The sequence below is a fragment of the Cololabis saira genome, chromosome 24 (assembly GCF_033807715.1).
Source record: "Cololabis saira isolate AMF1-May2022 chromosome 24, fColSai1.1, whole genome shotgun sequence".
NCBI lineage: Eukaryota > Metazoa > Chordata > Actinopteri > Beloniformes > Belonidae > Cololabis > Cololabis saira.
In genome coordinates this window covers 9,638,583-9,654,317 of record NC_084610.1, presented here as the reverse complement: position 1 = coordinate 9,654,317, position 15,735 = coordinate 9,638,583, and the positions used below count along the sequence as shown (strand labels likewise).

Sequence of the window (15,735 nt, the reverse complement as noted above, 5' to 3'; positions counted from 1 at the left end):
ATGACAAACGATGACTGCAGACACTCCGGCAGCTGGTAGCAAGATTTTAACCTTTTATTAACATCAGTTTTGAGTATCTGAATAATATGTAGCCAGTCTTAAATGGAAGCAAAGATGCTAAAGGCCTGCGTTTTCCTCTAAATGTCTATTTAAACCATCCCCTTTAAGCTTGTCTTGATGCAAACTGAGGTTTATATTCACAGGTTTATATTCACTCTTTTAAACAGGCAGTTACTGGTGCCTGAAAACTTCCTAAGTGGACTGAAAATTATGGATTTAAAATGTTTGTTTGTTATGAAATCTGCTGAAAAGCCCAGCAGAGTGCCATATGGCTTTCATGTGGTGTGACCTGTTGTCACTTGCCATGTATTGACTTAAACAGTTCACGCCCTGCCCTTATCTTAGCAGACACGCAAAGGCAGAAAAGTGGTTTTCTGGGTGATAACGGAGCGCGTTTCTTCCCTGCAGTGCCGCAGCATCGGGAGTGGGTTTCATCCTGGTCATCGACCGACGGCAGGACCGATGGGCCGCTGTCAGAGCCACCCTGCATCGCATCGCAGTAAGATCCTCTTGTTGTGTGTGTCTGTGTCTGTCTCTCTGTCTGTCTGTCTGTCTGTCTGTCTGTGTGTGTGTGTGTGTGTGTGTGTGTGTGTGTGTGTGTGTGTGTGTGTGTGTGTGTGTGTGTGTGTGTGTGTGTGTGTGTGTGTGTGTGTGTGTGTGTGTGTGTGTGTGTGTGTGTGTGTGTGTGTGTGTGTGTGTGTGTGTGTGTGTGTCTGTGTGTCTGTGTGTGCACATGTGAGTAATAGTGAGAATGTGTGAAGATAATTGCCCCAGGTTTTAACTGGATCAGTTTGTGTGCAGATGAAATGCCTCTTAAGAAGACCACGAATGGCTGTTTTGGTGCATGTGCATTCATCCACATGTGTTAATGCTTGTTTGAACACGGATCTGTGGTTGTTCTTGCTGGTGTCAGCTGTCTGCAGCTATAATTTGGTGTGTCACCACCTATAATTCATGTTTTGATACATTTCCATGAGACTGCACTTGCAGTATGTTGATACTTCACTATGCTTCTCACTTAGGAGCTGCATGTCGAGAGGACATGTGCTGGGAGTTGGGCAGTCTCAGCGTATCTTTTCTGGATGTTGAAATGAGGAGGACAGTTAAAAATAGCGGATTACGTTGGAGTGGGTGGTGGAGCCTTACAAAGTGTGCGGATGCGTTCAATGAGAGGCTCTCCTTTTGGAGAGGAAATAGAAATCAAGCAGATGCGTGTGTTGTCAGCCCACTTTGGAGGGATGTAAGACTCCCTCTTGCATCTATGACAAACTGAAGAGGGAAAAGACTGGAAGGAGAAAGGGAAGCTTTAAAACAGTCCGTGGTAAGGTTGATACTGACTAAGCCAAGTGCTTTGGCAGATTCTTGTATCAGTTTTTGGTTCAAAAAGACAAAATAAAGCTAATAAGGAAAAATAAAAGATCAGAAGAAGCTTCAGAAATATGACGACTTTAGGTTTAATGATGAGAAGCATCTTTAAATTGTCCATTTCACACCATATACAGGAAAAAAAAAAAACATTTTGTTCCCCCCCCCCTTAAAGACAGTATAACTATTCAATGGTATTTAAAACGGTTTTAAAATTCTTCTTCTCCAGAATAATGAATTGTTCTTTACTTTGAAATTAAATTAAATTAGCTTACTTCATAATCTTCGAATCGTCTTGGTTACCTGCTATGCTAATTCATCTGTTGTCTGGATGCTCATCATGTATGACACTGTTTAACACGTCCAATTTGTGCTAAATATATGCTAATTTATGCTAATTGGACTTTGAGGATTAGCCAGCCTAATTGTTTTTCAGTAGTGTTTTAAAGAATCTGTTCCTGCAGTAATATTAAACCGTAGACTCGTCATACCTGCACACAGGTGAAACAAAATAGCTTGTTTTGTTGCACAGAAAGCCCCAGATCAGTACTTTACATGAGTGACAGATGACTGACAGGCTAATCCCATGAGATCAGTGTTAATATGAATTATTTAATAGCGGAGAGGAGATCAACGGTACGCTCAGTGTTGCACAACAGGGGTGAGCGCTTAGCTTCTCACTTGCAGCAAAATCCGCCTACAAATTTTTACCTCCACTGATCAAAGCAGCACTGGAGCAAAAACTTTCATTTCATCCTTTTTTGGGTTTCTTTTCTCCTTGAATTAAACCAACACAAGATGATAATGATAAAGCTGGGGTGATTTATGACTCGCACTGTGTTGAAATAATTTGGAGCAGGAGTAGAGTTTATCAGCAGGCAAGCAGAAGCCTCTCTGCAGGATTTCCCCTCCTCCCTTTATCTCTCTCTCATTACCTCTCTTTCCTCTCTTTTTTTTTCCATCTATCACTTCACTCCTCTGTGTTTCCACTCCGGCTCTCTGCCCTCTGGAGTCATCCTCTGCACTTTGAAAGGGGGGTGTGTGTTTTCATTTTTAGCTATTTGTGGACAACTGTTCCTCTTTGTGGCCTCCATTTAAAAACTGACACGTGAAGAATGATGAAATTGGTTGAAAACATCCGATCGGGGTGGAAGAATGTCTTAAAATGACAAGACATGGAGTTGCTTCAGCTTTAAATCCTTAGTAGACAAGAGCAAATGGCATCATGACCTAACCTGAAGGCATGAAGAGCAGGTTTTGGGATGAATGTCTCGCATCCTTTACTGCTCAGTCTGCCTCTCTGTGGTGGATATACCTGGCGGGCATGCCGGCTTTGTCCACCAGCCAATGGCACTGGCATTAGTGGAGGGTGAAGGTTGTTTGCCTTCCCGTGAGGCGTAGTCTCTATGAAGGCCATTCAAGGACGCTCGCTGCCATGGCAAACAGGAAAATGACTAGGTGTGGGCAGGGCTGCAATGAGATTAGTTTAAAACACAAGCACTGGTGCTTTTTACCCTGCTCTTGTCTCCAAATCTGCAGAAACCGCTCAATCAAGTAGCCAAGGCAGAATTTTCTTATGGATGCTCCTTTTGATCATTTCATTTCTGCATGCAGCAGAAATCATGCAGAAAGTCAATAATGGGAGACTTTACTCATCTTCCTGATTCTAGGTAATAAATAAACAGTCATTCAGCTATTAATGAGGATTGCTGCAGGACAAAAAGGCAGATGGCTTTGTCAGCTGGTGCAAATATGAATCTTAAGTGTGTTGCAACAAATTTCTCCTAAAACAGCAGCATACAAAGTCGAGCTGAATCCTTTGTCATAAATGTCCAAAATCAAAAGAGCAGGGGGGGGGGTTCAAGTACTCGAAGGGTGGTGGATTCATACGGTGGCTGTCCAACTCCCAGGAGAACAATGTGGGTGTGATTAGAGGGCATGCCAGGAGAGGTTTTCCCTGTCCACCCATCCTTCCTCCCTGCATCTATGCTCGAAGAATATAAATCAGCCTGGTCAACATTCTGCTTTTTTATTATTTATTAATGTGTGCTTTTCATGTGTGAAAGTCATGTGTGTCTGGGGAAGCATGTGGGCATTAGCATATATCTATGTTCATGTGTTGGGGGATGCACCGAGCAGCTTGTGTATTGTCATGTTAATGCAGGGCTACAAATTAAACCAGGACCTCTTAGGGTTTATTGAATTTAATGACCTCCAATTACAGATGTATCGCTCACCGTGGACCGGGCGGTGTTCTGCTGGGCAGGAACAAGCTTGCACTTGCTGGCCGAAATGCAATAATTATACTCTCTCCATGCGACTTAAATTCTAAAATACCATCTTCTGATGCAGTTTTCTATAATAAGAACAGGAAAATAAGAGGGCTTGTGGGTGTGATTCATAAATATGCTGATAGTTTGGGTGGATGTTGGAAAGGAGCTGTGTGGAATGAGTGCATGCTGTGAGGCTGATGAAAGACAGCCAGGTTGGAAAATGTGACAGCGTGTGTGTCGGTGTTTGTTTGCGTGTGTTTGTCTGTAAGGGTGTGAGCCAGAAATAATAATTAAAAAAAACCAAACTGGAAAAGCAGAGAGGAGATTTCTGCTGGCTCCTCTACATGGAAAGACATCGGCTTTCAGATTTCTTTGCATCATCGCTCTCTGTTGCATTTTGTCATCTCCCTCTGTACACGGTCCTTTATGCGTTTCCCCGAGGAAACTGGTTTCCATGGCAACGCATTGAAGGGCATTTCAGGAAGATGTTACATGGATGTGATTTTTTTTTTTTTTTTTTTCCTTTTCTTTTCTTTTTTATTTAATTTATTGATCAGTGTCTGTAGTGCCTTTTTATGGGATGTCCTCTCTGTATTTCAGATATTGCTGCATTTTATAGAAAATGAATCTTGTTTCCACACAAAGGGAATAAATCTATTTTTTTAAATCCCTGAAAAAGATGCAAATGTGTAGTAAGTGACACACTATGTAGGAGCTCATAAATAGAATATGATGCTGAATCATTTTACATAACTTTGTCCTGTTTTTATGTTCAACACATGCATTTCTGAGCTTGCCTATTGGCTTATATATATATATGTGTGTGTGTGTGTGTGTGTGTGTGTGTGTGTGTGTGTGTGCATGTCAACCCACAGTGATTTATGATGTCTAACAGGGAGAAGCAATTCGCTCAGGCTTTCAGACGGAGATGGTCTTTGTGCTGAGTGGCCTCTTGGGCTGCCTGTCTTCATACACTCATCTGTATTTCTTATGTGGTTACTGTGGAGGTGGAGAGATGAAAATGACAGTTATACCCAAAGCCACGGGACTCCAGTGATTGAAATGGGATTTAGGGGATGCAAGTATTGTTAAGTATCGCTTCGATGGTGCGGCCGCTACGTTTGTGAGCCAGGCAAATTACTCAGCCAGGAAAATTAGATAATTACAAATCTGAATTGGCTCCGAAGGGAGTGTGGAGTTTTGCAGGCCAGGTTCAAAATTGCAAAGATCAAAAAAAGGTGAAACAATTCATTTCAGTAAAATCCAAATCATAAGATCATAATCAGGAGCCTGTAATTGTCTCTTGTTGCAACACAAGGCATTCAAACATGATCCTGATTAACAGCTCAGTTGAAATGTTAATATGTGCATTACATTTGAGTTAGGAAGAGTCATTATCATGCAGCCAATTAACACTAATAAGGAGAGCCAATCATGATAGTTGTCGTTCTCCCCTGCGTCATTGCAAGCTCACCGTTTGGTAACGTACATTTCTCTGTACTTCAGGACAAAGCAGGTAAAAATGCTTAACTAAAGTGGAGCTCCAAGCTTCCCTTGGTGCAGCCAGGGTTGTGTAACACGTTCTACTTAAGGTTTGCAGGTCATCCCAGAGTTCCCACAGTCATTTCAGAGCAGCTTGGCTAATCAAATGTTCCAGTTATGTGTTCTTTTGGGATTTCAAATAAATGTACATTAATGAGGAATCTCTTTCTCGTATGAGCTGGACACACTTCTGTTGCTTATTCGTCAAAATTTAAGATATGCTTTTCTTTTTCCAGCAGTAACTAATGGTGCAATCAGTCATAAAAGTCTCAAAAATCTGCAGATATTAATTTATATACTGAAGGAATTTTGCATTATGATGGTGGAAACATCTGCAGAGTTTGCAGACACACACTGAAATGGAAGGTGGATTTCTTATTTTTTTACTAGATATAACTCATTTATATATCCCTGAAAGAGATGTACATTGAAAAAAAATGACAATAATAATGACGGTAAAATGGATTTTTAACAGCACATTTTGACATTAGATAAAGAAAAATGGGCTGTAAGGAGACTTGGAATGAACAATGAAAAAATGATCAAAATGGCATGAAGGGTTAAGAATATCCTAAAGAAAACGAGATAAAGAATGACTGAGAAGCAAAATGATGACAGAACGAAACAAGGTGGTTCCATATGGGTGCAAAAAGACAAAGATCTGAACAAAATGAACCAACCAACAGTTACACCAGATAAACTAATTTCTAAGCAAGAAAAAAACTTGTATCACGTAAATGACGATTATTTTAGATTATTATGCTAGTTTTAAGAATTCTAGTCAAAAAAGTGTTATTATCTCACGGAAAAATATGTTTTTGCTTAAAATGAGAGAATTTTGACTAGATTTACAGAATATTATGCTTATTTTTAGAGGTGCTGTTGTTGCAGTGTAGGCCATTTAACAACCAGAAAGGGATGTGAACCGGCCATAATTAGACATAAAATCAATAAAACCAGTTAGGAAGAGATGTGCATTATATACAACGGGTGCCACAAAACTAAATGTCTAGTTTATGGCTGGTTGTGTCCTCTGCATATGAGTGAGGCAGCATCATGAATGTCATCAGTTTGTAGAGGAATTTTTTCATTTGTATAATATAAATATAAGTGTCTATATCATTAACAGAGTCCTGGTCTGTGTTTCTTCTTTTTCATGGTTTAGACCTTTTGTTATATTGTATAAACATTTCTGTGAAAAACAAATGTGAGGAGGTAAATGACAAAGTATCCGACACTGAAAAGTGTAAATTGATGCGTTACAGCGCTTCTTATCATGGCAGACTTATGTACGGACACTCTTCTGTCTCTCTTTCTCTGCCAGGGTTCATTTCCAAGGATCTTGGACTTGGTTCTGGTGTTGCGTCCCACTACTTTGTTCCAGCGGACTCTTTCAGACTTCCTGTTCAAGTTCAACAAGGATGAGTTCAAAATGAAGGTACCGATGCAACTTAAACTTAACTTCTAACTTAATAAGACCACTGTGTGTAATGGAATTGCGTCCTTACTATGTTTTCTCAGGTGGTGATGCTGAGCTCAGTGACTGAGCTCCACGCGTATATCGACCCGGGACAGCTCACCACAGATCTGGGAGGCACACAGGAATACTGCCACGACAGCTGGATCTCGCACCGCACCGTACGTATATATGCACACATCTGCTTTTTCATTTTGATATAACTGAACTATTTTCTCTTTTTTAATGCTAATCTCTGGCTGTGCTCCGCAGGCTATCGAGGCCTTCGCCCTCATGGTGAAGACCACGGCTCAGACCCTGCAAGCGTTTGGAACCGAGCTCGCGGAGACGGAGTTACCCAACGATGCCGAGGCCACCACCACCCTGTTGCACACACACAGCCTGAAGAAGGATACAATGAAGGTAGGCAGTGCTTTCTCTCTCTCCACAGTGATCTTTTATGTTTTAAAACTAATATATTAGACAAGACCAGCTATTAAAATTATTCTGCCAACTTCCAGGAGAACCTGCAGGTGGCGCTGTCTCAAGGAGGCCGTTTGTTGGAGTGTATTAATGAGCCTCTGCAGGCAGATCCTGAGTACAACATGACGCATGATGAGATGGAGAACTTGGCTACCGTACAGAGGTGAAGGATGGATTGATGCATGCATGCATTCATGTTCCCTGAAGGATAAATCTCCCTCTCTCTTCACGTCCCTATTCATTTTTCCTTTCCTCGTCTCCTCCAGGCTCCTGGGTCAGCTAGATGAAACGCAGTCGGCCTTTGAGGATTTCTGGGAGCGTCATTGCACCAAGCTGGAGCAGTGTTTGCAGCTCCGCCACTTTGAAAAGCACTTCCGTGAAGTGGGTCGAGTCTAAACGCGGGAAATTTAATACGTTTTGTTCGATCCAGCAAAAAGCAATGTTTAAGCGTCTCCGTGTTCTTTAGGTGCGTGCCCAGCTTGATGTGACGTCCGAGCGGTTGTCGGGCTTCTCTGAAATCAGCGTAAGCCCCACCCACGCCGAGCACGTCCTCCGAGAGCTCAGCAGCCACGAAGACAAGGCTTGTGTAAGGCACTTACCCATCACGTGATGAACTAAATGAAAAAAAAGCTAAACAATAATTGCTCCTTGAGGCTGTGCAGCTGATGATTGTCCTTTTTCTTTCTTGTGAATGTTTGATATTCTGTGTACTCATACGTGAAAATATAGGAATAATTCTTTCTCCGATCAAAATAAATGCTTGTAAAGGCCCAACCACCCCACCCCATCTCTCTTTACAAGCTTTATTCAATTATTCAAACCAAGTTAAATCTTTATTTACAGACGCACTGCTAATTTGAATCCTAACTTACTGTTTGCACCAAACCAGTGTGTAACTATGACAGCACACTTAAAAGACAAAATACGATTATAACAAATAAAAGTACAATATTTAATATGAGCTGAAAAAAAGAATATATATATATATATTTGCCTCAAATACATTTAAAGGCTTGAACATTTGTGAATGGAGTGTTTTTTAGAAACTGTCTGCGAGGAAACGGGTAAAAATGGGCGACCCTTACAAACATTAGATTAGATTTTCCTTTATCCCTCAGTGGGGAAAATCACATTGAGCAGCATCAGTACACACACACATACAGAAAAAAAGGATTAAAAAGTAAAAAATAAAATATATGAATACAGAAGAAGAAAATAGTGCAGTATGAAATAAAATACAGTGCATTGCAAAAACGGGTAGCATATGTTTATTATTGTTATTGTCCATTTACTGCTGTGATCAGGCCTGGTTGTACAGTCTGATGGCAGCGGGGAGGAAGGACCTGCGATGCCTCTCAGTGACGCATCGCGGCTGACGAAGCCGGTCACTGATGGAGCTCTGACAGTCTCATGACATTGTCCATGATGGATGACGGCTTTGCCAGCATCCTGCTGTCCCCCACCACCTCCACAGGGTGGAGGCTGCAGCCCAGGACAGCCGGCTTTTTTCACCACTTTGTCCAGTCTCTTCCTCTTCATCACCATATCAATAATGACATTCTCAACTGTTAATTTTTGAATCACCAAAATATTATTCAGATGTAATTTAAAGAAATATTAAAACAAGATCTGTGTGTTGAGTAAAATAATTCCTTTATGAAAATAACTCAACCCACTCCTGAGAATGACTCCCCCCAATATAAGTTAGTTGAAGACTAAGTGGAATAGGATATTTATCCTGCCATCTTGCCTACGGTATCAGGAGGAAAAAGGCACTGATGTTTGTCAACCGCTCTTGTTGTTTGAGTTGAAACATACATCGATGTAAAGAAATCTCTGTTGTGCTGCAACAGGATGTGATGGACGTGGCCCTGTCGCTGGCCAGTGAGGGCGACAGACTCATAGAAAACTCCCACTACGCCGAGGACTCCATCAGGCCCAAGTGCAGCGAGCTGAGAGGAGTGTGTGATGAGATCAGCTCCATCCTGAGAAGCAAGAAGAGCCTCCTGCTCCGGGCCCTGGAGCTCCACCACGCTCTGGACAAGGTAGGAGCGGGCTCCGTCTTCAGGACACTGTTTCCCCTCGGCACTTTTAGTGATGAGAATCCCCTCCCCCTCCAGGCAACGCGGTGGTGTGAGGATGGCATCTTTCTGTTGGCTAGTCAGCCCGTGGACCGCTGTCAGTCTCAGGATGGAGCTGAGGCTGCCCTGCAAGAGCTGGAGCGCTACCTGGACACAGCGGCGCTTCACACCCTCACGGACCGCGGCGCCATCTGCTGCCAGTACGAGGCGGTGCTCAACTCCCAGATCAGGGTCAGCGAGAACTGGATTCATCGGATCCACCATCTGCCTTTCGTGACAATTTATCTTTGAATAGATAAATCTGTGTTTCTGGAATTGACTTCAACATGTGTGACTGTCATCCACCAGGACCAGATAGAGCGGGTTTTCCAGAAGCAGAACTCCGTGGAGGAGATGTTTGAAAAGAGACGCGTCAGCCTGAAGAAACTCGCCGCCAAGCAGACGAGACCAGTGCAGCCGGTAGCCCCGAGACCCGAGATCAAGTCTCCACTTTCCTCTCCCCGTAAGTTTCATTTCTTTTAAGATGGAGAACTGCAGGGATTACTCCATTTCTCAATTTACTTGTTTAATGGTGTTAAAAAGAGAGAGGGAAATATAGACTAGACTTGTAGTCAAGACCGCCTAAACCGAGACCAAGACACTACCAAGACCAGAGAGAATCAAGACCAAGACTAGTTCAACTCAAGACCGAGACCAAAACAAAACCTAGTTATGTTGTCATCTCGTGTGAGTTGTAGAACATCAGCATCATCCTGGTTCAGCTGCTTAGTTTCCATATGAGCTTGTATTCAACTGCAGAACAATAACACAGAGAAGTGGATGATGATGTTGAACTCACTATAAATGTTTCCATCCATCAGCTGAGATCAGATATGTGTGGCGACTGCACTACCGCTATTTCTACACTATTGGAGGATTGACTCGACTACTAACTAGTCCCAAAGTCCTCTAACAGAATAACCAGCCTCCATCAACCCCCTCCACCTCAGAAAAGTCTAAGAATAGTAAATGTTACTTATTTAAATTGTACTTAATTTGTTGATGAAACGTGAATTTCAAATATTAAAGATAAACAGAATTATCGACTTGAACTTGCATTATTTACCATTATAGTAGCCAGATTACACTGAATATCATCATCACTGAAATGGCATAGACCTGATGGTTAATCAATCACAACGATATGCAAATATTATTCAAAGGCCACTAATGCCATATATTTATTTAAACAAGGCCGTTATAAACACAAAACTGTCATTAAATACAGACACACATGCAGATGCACTAAAACATTAAAACAAATGCAAAATACAAATAGTTTACAAAACTGTACATTAACAAGAGGAAGAACGTGTGGTGCAAAGGCATCTCAATTAACCGAGACAAGATCAAAACCCCAAAAATGTCGAGACCGGTCTTGGTCTCGAGACCTACAAGTCCAATATAGACTGATTGATTGTTTCCTTTTCCAGATGTAGAGAGGAAAGAGCGGAGATACTCAGCAGACGGTGCCCTATGCAGAAAGGTAAATACATGAAAACAGATTTTTTATTAAGATTCAGTGATATCCTTGTAAATAAATGCATGCTTGCAGACGGAGCCTCCCATGCACAACGGTACGACGAGGCATGCGTCTCTGACGGAAGAAGAAGAAAACCTGGCAGTGCTCCGGCGGTAAGTGGTCAAAAGTCAGCTGCTTTTGGATTATCTCCAAATGAACCAACATACGTTTTACATTCAGTTTTAATTTGAGGACTTAAAAGAAAACAACTGAGGGTTTGTTACTGTTTCCATGGTTTCCAGTCATGTGATGAATGAGCTGCTGGACACGGAGAGAGCGTATGTGGAGGAGTTGCTGTGTGTCCTGGAGGTGAGTGTTGTCTGTTACCCGCCTGTAACCCACCTCTTATTTAAGATCACGTGCTGACGTGTCGTGCATGATGTCAAACCGCAGGGCTACGCGGCAGAGATGGACAACCCTGCCATGGCTCACCTCATCCCCAGCACCCTGCAGAGCAAGAAGGACATCCTGTTTGGAAACATGCCAGAAATCTACCAGTTTCATAAGAGGTATCCCTCCGTGTTGCTTTGGTTTCCAGACTTGTGGTCTAGTATTTATATTTTTGATCATCTGAGCATATGTTCTGCTCGTCTCCAGGATGTTTCTGAAGGACCTGGAAGCGTACACCGACTGCCCAGAACTAGTGGGCCGCTGCTTTTTGGAACGGGTAAGCACTTCTTCCTGGCATCGCCTCCTATATCACAATCTGGATCTACTATGTCTAATTAGGCTTTCCTTCTTTGAAGGTCTCGCATAAAAAATAATCCCTGAACTTGCTCCAGCTTGTTAACAACTGTTTTTGTGCCGGCAGATGAAGGACCTTCAGATCTATGAGGCGTACTGCCAGAATAAACCTCGCTCCGAGAGCTTGTGGAGACAATGCTCCGACTGTGCCTTCTTCCAGGTTTGGCCTGTTGCTCCTAACACCTTCCGCTTCACCGAGCTTACAGGAGCAACACATTCTCAGCATCTCGCATTGTTATTTTCTCCTCTTCAAACCAGGAGTGCCAGAAGAAGCTGGAACATAAACTCGGCTTGGACTCCTACCTCCTCAAACCTGTCCAGAGAATCACCAAGTACCAGCTACTACTTAAAGTGAGGAACTTGCTTTTGCTTGCCATAATTTGGAGTTAAGTCCAGACAGGTAACGTGGAAGTGAGTGGAATGATGTGGAAACGTATGTTTGCAGGAGATGTTGAAGTACAGTAAAGGCTGCGACGGCTGTGGTGACCTGCAGGAAGCTCTCTCCTCCATCCTGGGGATCCTGAAGGCCGTTAATGACTCCATGCACCTCATTGCCATCACAGGATACGAGGTGTGAAACTTACTCAGAGAGAAATGCAGCTTAAGAGACACACAAATCCTATCATCCTGGAAGGATCGAGGGCTATTTTGATGGTTTTTGGCACCCGAACGCATCATTGATGAGGCTCGTTTTTCTTCTTTTCAGGGTAACCTGTCAGAGCTGGGCCGTCTGCTCATGCAAGGCTCCTTCAGCGTGTGGACGGAGCATAAGAAAGGCCACGCCAAGGTGAAGGACCTGGCCAGGTTTAAGCCCATGCAGCGGCACCTGTTCCTGCACCAGAAGGCCCTGCTCTTCTGCAAGAGGAGGGAGGAGAACGGGGAGGGCTACGAGAAAGCTCCCTCTTACAGCTTCAAACACTCCCTCAGTGTAAGCGGTTAACACTCAGATAGAACTGATATCCGCACAAAGATCTCCTGTAGTTGAGTGTTGCTGTCTCTCTTTGTTCAGATGAGTGCAGTGGGAATTACCGAGAACGCTAAAGGAGACAACAAGAAATTTGAGATTTGGTGCAACTCCAGGGAAGAGGTTTTTATAGTTCAGGTAAAGCCACTTGGCTGTATTTAATTACCTGCTAAGTATCCTTTATTCTGCCAGTTGAAAATAAAAAGAGGGGACCATTTGTCTTGTTTTGTCAAGGCACCAACAGCGGAGATTAAAACGGCGTGGGTGAACGAGATCCGGAAAGTTCTGACTCAGCAGCTCAAGGCCTGCAGAGGTGAGGCTGCTTGCTTTTTCTTGCTTGTCTATCTTGCACACGATAAATCTGCACATCCCTGCAGTAAACGGTGGTGTTGTTTTTAGATGCCAGGCAGCTAAAGAACTCAGACTCAGTCACCCCGAGTCCCACCAGCAACACCTCCATCTCCCTCAGGTCGGTGCCGTGTGTTTCAGGTGAGAGCCCGTATCCCTCTGTCGATGCTGAAGTTTCCCTCTTTCTGGTCTTTTCTAGCCCTTTCCGCAGCAGTGGTCAGAAGAACCAGAAAAAACAAGAGGAGAAGAAGGCTGAGCCGAGCCCAGCCTCCGACACCAACTCATGTTCGTCACCAAAACACAAAGGTGAGCGCTTGAACCCAGACCTGTTGTGTCAGTTATGGCTAAAGAACCTTCAAACGATCAACTCTGTTGTCCCTGCTGAATGCCGCTCTGCAAGCGCTCCTTAATCCGGACTCGTCTTTTCTTCATCATCCACATCTCCGTCCGTTTCCTCTTCCCTCCTCTCCCCAATCTTTCATTTCCAACCATTGCTTCCAGATGAGACTGTGACCAGCCCGACCACTGACAGGTCCTCAGTGGCTAAAAAGCGTTTTACTTTACAGGGCTTCAGCAATCTCAAGAGTCCAAAAGGTAACATTAGCAAGCAATTTTTATTTTTTTTAAGGCATAGGGTGGAATGTGTAACATTTTTAAGAGATGAAAAGCTGCAATCAATAGCAGCCAGTGACATAAACATCTTGCATAAATAAATAGTGGTACAATGCTTCCTGTGTCACATATAGGTTATCTGAATTAAATTGGTGGACTAGTTTATACTTGTGTTGAACTTTTAGCCTTTTTTTTAGGGCTGACTAACAAATTGAAACCCCATCTAAACTAATTTCCATGCTTTTATGTGGAGATCGCCCGCCCCCTGGTGGCACAAGCGCAACATTACCACTACAGCTGACGCAAGACATTTTATATATATCAGTGTAGCCCACATTTTTTTTTGTCCTTTCAAAGACAGGAAATAAAGTAAATTCCACTTCTTGCTTCTATGTTGAACTTGTGCAACTCTGCTCTTGCTTCCTCCCTCACCTCTTTCCTCTTCTTCCTTCTTTTTACTTCCCCTCTGCCCGTGTGCCCACGCTCAGCTATGAGCCCCGAGCTCGGCTCCAAACGCCACTCGCTCAAGAGTGACCCCACACCGTTTGGGTTTAAAGGTATATTTCCAATATAGGGAACCATGAAATCATTCTCCCGTCATGTCGTGTCGTCATTATGTAGATTTCACCTGCATCCCATGTAGAAGGATGAAATTTGTTATATTTTTCATTGGGAGAAAAATCTATATTCAAACAGATCTGCATCGTCAACTATGTTTTAATTTGGATTAAAATGATCAGTGTTGTGCATTTTCTCTTAAAATGATGCATGCAGATAATTTGTGCCATATTTTTTCTCTGAATGCTGCAGCTACCTTCTGCATCACAAGATAGGTCATTCTCACCCCCATGTGTATCTGTGAACTTCATGTTTTTGTATTTTGTAACTATGGCGGGGATGCTCTTAGCAAATGTCTGGGTGAGAATGATCAATGTACTAACTAAGGAACTCTCCGAGAGCTTTACTACTTTCTCCTGATCGCCACGAGGAAGCGATGCAGAGCGTAATCATATTTCAGTCCAGCCCACATTCAAAGCGTCACTTTACGCACCAATCCGTTAATCATTTGTCTGCACGTTTGGCCGGCCGTCACTGATCTGCTGGCCGTTTCTTCCCCTCCAGAGCTGATGCCAAACACCACTCTGAGCAGAGTCAAATGGATGAGTACCTCTAGTCTGTTACAAAGCAAGCGGCAAGGTACAGAGCTGCTCTGAGGACCAGCCACTGCGGGTGTTTGCTCTCCCTTTCGGCCGTAAAGATTGATTTATCTGTTGGTGAAGTTTGGGGACAATATTGACTCTCCTTGTAATTTTGAGATGAAAAAGTCCTAATCTTTGGGTTTAGTCCTGCTTCACCATAAATCAGTCATTCTCTTTTCTAGTATCGGGTGTTTCTTCACGAGGAAATCCTTTTATTTTCAGTTTGTCTCCATGCTGCTCTCCACTCGCATCCATCTATCGTCTATTCTCTGGGAACTCGGGCTGACATTTTGCATCTTTTGACTTACGTAATGCATCATTTTGTACTTGGTGGACAAAAGAGGGATTTGGACTTCTAATGGGATATTTATATGTGGCTGTGACATTCGGTTTGCTTCTGGCAGATTAGAAAGCACAAACATTTTTTCGAATATTGACTTCAAAGACATTTCTATAAGAGTTAGGTCTAATGAAAGACATCAAGGAAGCAGTCGGATGTCACAATCGGAGTGTGTCTGAATCAGATTCTCTTCACTCCCCCTTTGGCTTCTCCCTAATCTTCTGTGATACTTTTCTTCATGATTTTTCCTCCCTTTTCCCTCGTTTATTCACCGCCACCAACCAAAAGGCTGGAACAAGGCATCTCTATCAGCGGACGCCTCGGAGGAGAACGATGGGTACTCCAGCGGAGAGGACCCCATGAACTCTGACACTGAGGATGAAGTGAAGAAGCTGGTGAGGGTGAAGCTTTTCCCCCACACAGTGAAAGCTTTCTTATTTTATTCTGCTGCATCTGTTTAACGATCTACAGCTGACCTTTATCGCCCCCTCTTGAACATCTAGGCTCCGGGAAAGTACACCGTGGTATCAGACTGCGACAAGGCGGGACCTCAGGAGCTGTCCGTCAAGAGTGGAGACATGGTGCAGCTAATCCGGGAAGGAGAAGACGGACAGTGGTAAAATCCTGCTTTATTCAGCTAAAACCAATGTATTTAAAATAATCTAACAGGCTTCCAAGAAATAAATGCACTCCAAAGACCTTAATGA

At 43.1% G+C, this 15,735-nt stretch overlaps 1 protein-coding gene across 6 annotated transcripts in view; it reads left to right on the top strand.

Annotated features, from left to right (window-relative positions):
* Positions 1–15,735, top strand: part of mcf2la (mcf.2 cell line derived transforming sequence-like a) — a 49,572-nt gene that overhangs the window by 30,740 nt on the left and 3,097 nt on the right. For 3 of the 6 annotated variants that reach the window (XM_061716148.1, XM_061716147.1, XM_061716152.1), the window contains 27 exons: positions 469–559; positions 6,565–6,678; positions 6,762–6,878; positions 6,970–7,119; positions 7,218–7,342; positions 7,446–7,560; positions 7,646–7,765; positions 9,033–9,224; positions 9,300–9,491; positions 9,609–9,762; positions 10,733–10,785; positions 10,855–10,934; positions 11,064–11,130; positions 11,215–11,330; positions 11,419–11,488; positions 11,633–11,725; positions 11,824–11,916; positions 12,011–12,136; positions 12,272–12,493; positions 12,575–12,667; positions 12,764–12,842; positions 12,929–12,998; positions 13,077–13,183; positions 13,379–13,471; positions 13,978–14,046; positions 15,317–15,423; positions 15,532–15,644. In XM_061716148.1, the coding sequence (XP_061572132.1) occupies positions 469–559; positions 6,565–6,678; positions 6,762–6,878; positions 6,970–7,119; positions 7,218–7,342; positions 7,446–7,560; positions 7,646–7,765; positions 9,033–9,224; positions 9,300–9,491; positions 9,609–9,762; positions 10,733–10,785; positions 10,855–10,934; positions 11,064–11,130; positions 11,215–11,330; positions 11,419–11,488; positions 11,633–11,725; positions 11,824–11,916; positions 12,011–12,136; positions 12,272–12,493; positions 12,575–12,667; positions 12,764–12,842; positions 12,929–12,998; positions 13,077–13,183; positions 13,379–13,471; positions 13,978–14,046; positions 15,317–15,423; positions 15,532–15,644 (3,021 nt within the window). Of the gene's footprint in view, positions 1–468; positions 560–6,564; positions 6,679–6,761; positions 6,879–6,969; positions 7,120–7,217; positions 7,343–7,445; positions 7,561–7,645; positions 7,766–9,032; positions 9,225–9,299; positions 9,492–9,608; positions 9,763–10,732; positions 10,786–10,854; positions 10,935–11,063; positions 11,131–11,214; positions 11,331–11,418; positions 11,489–11,632; positions 11,726–11,823; positions 11,917–12,010; positions 12,137–12,271; positions 12,494–12,574; positions 12,668–12,763; positions 12,843–12,928; positions 12,999–13,076; positions 13,184–13,378; positions 13,472–13,977; positions 14,047–14,611; positions 14,687–15,316; positions 15,424–15,531; positions 15,645–15,735 lie in introns of all 6 variants that reach the window. The other 3 variants (XM_061716150.1, XM_061716149.1, XM_061716151.1) reach the window with 3 other exon arrangements.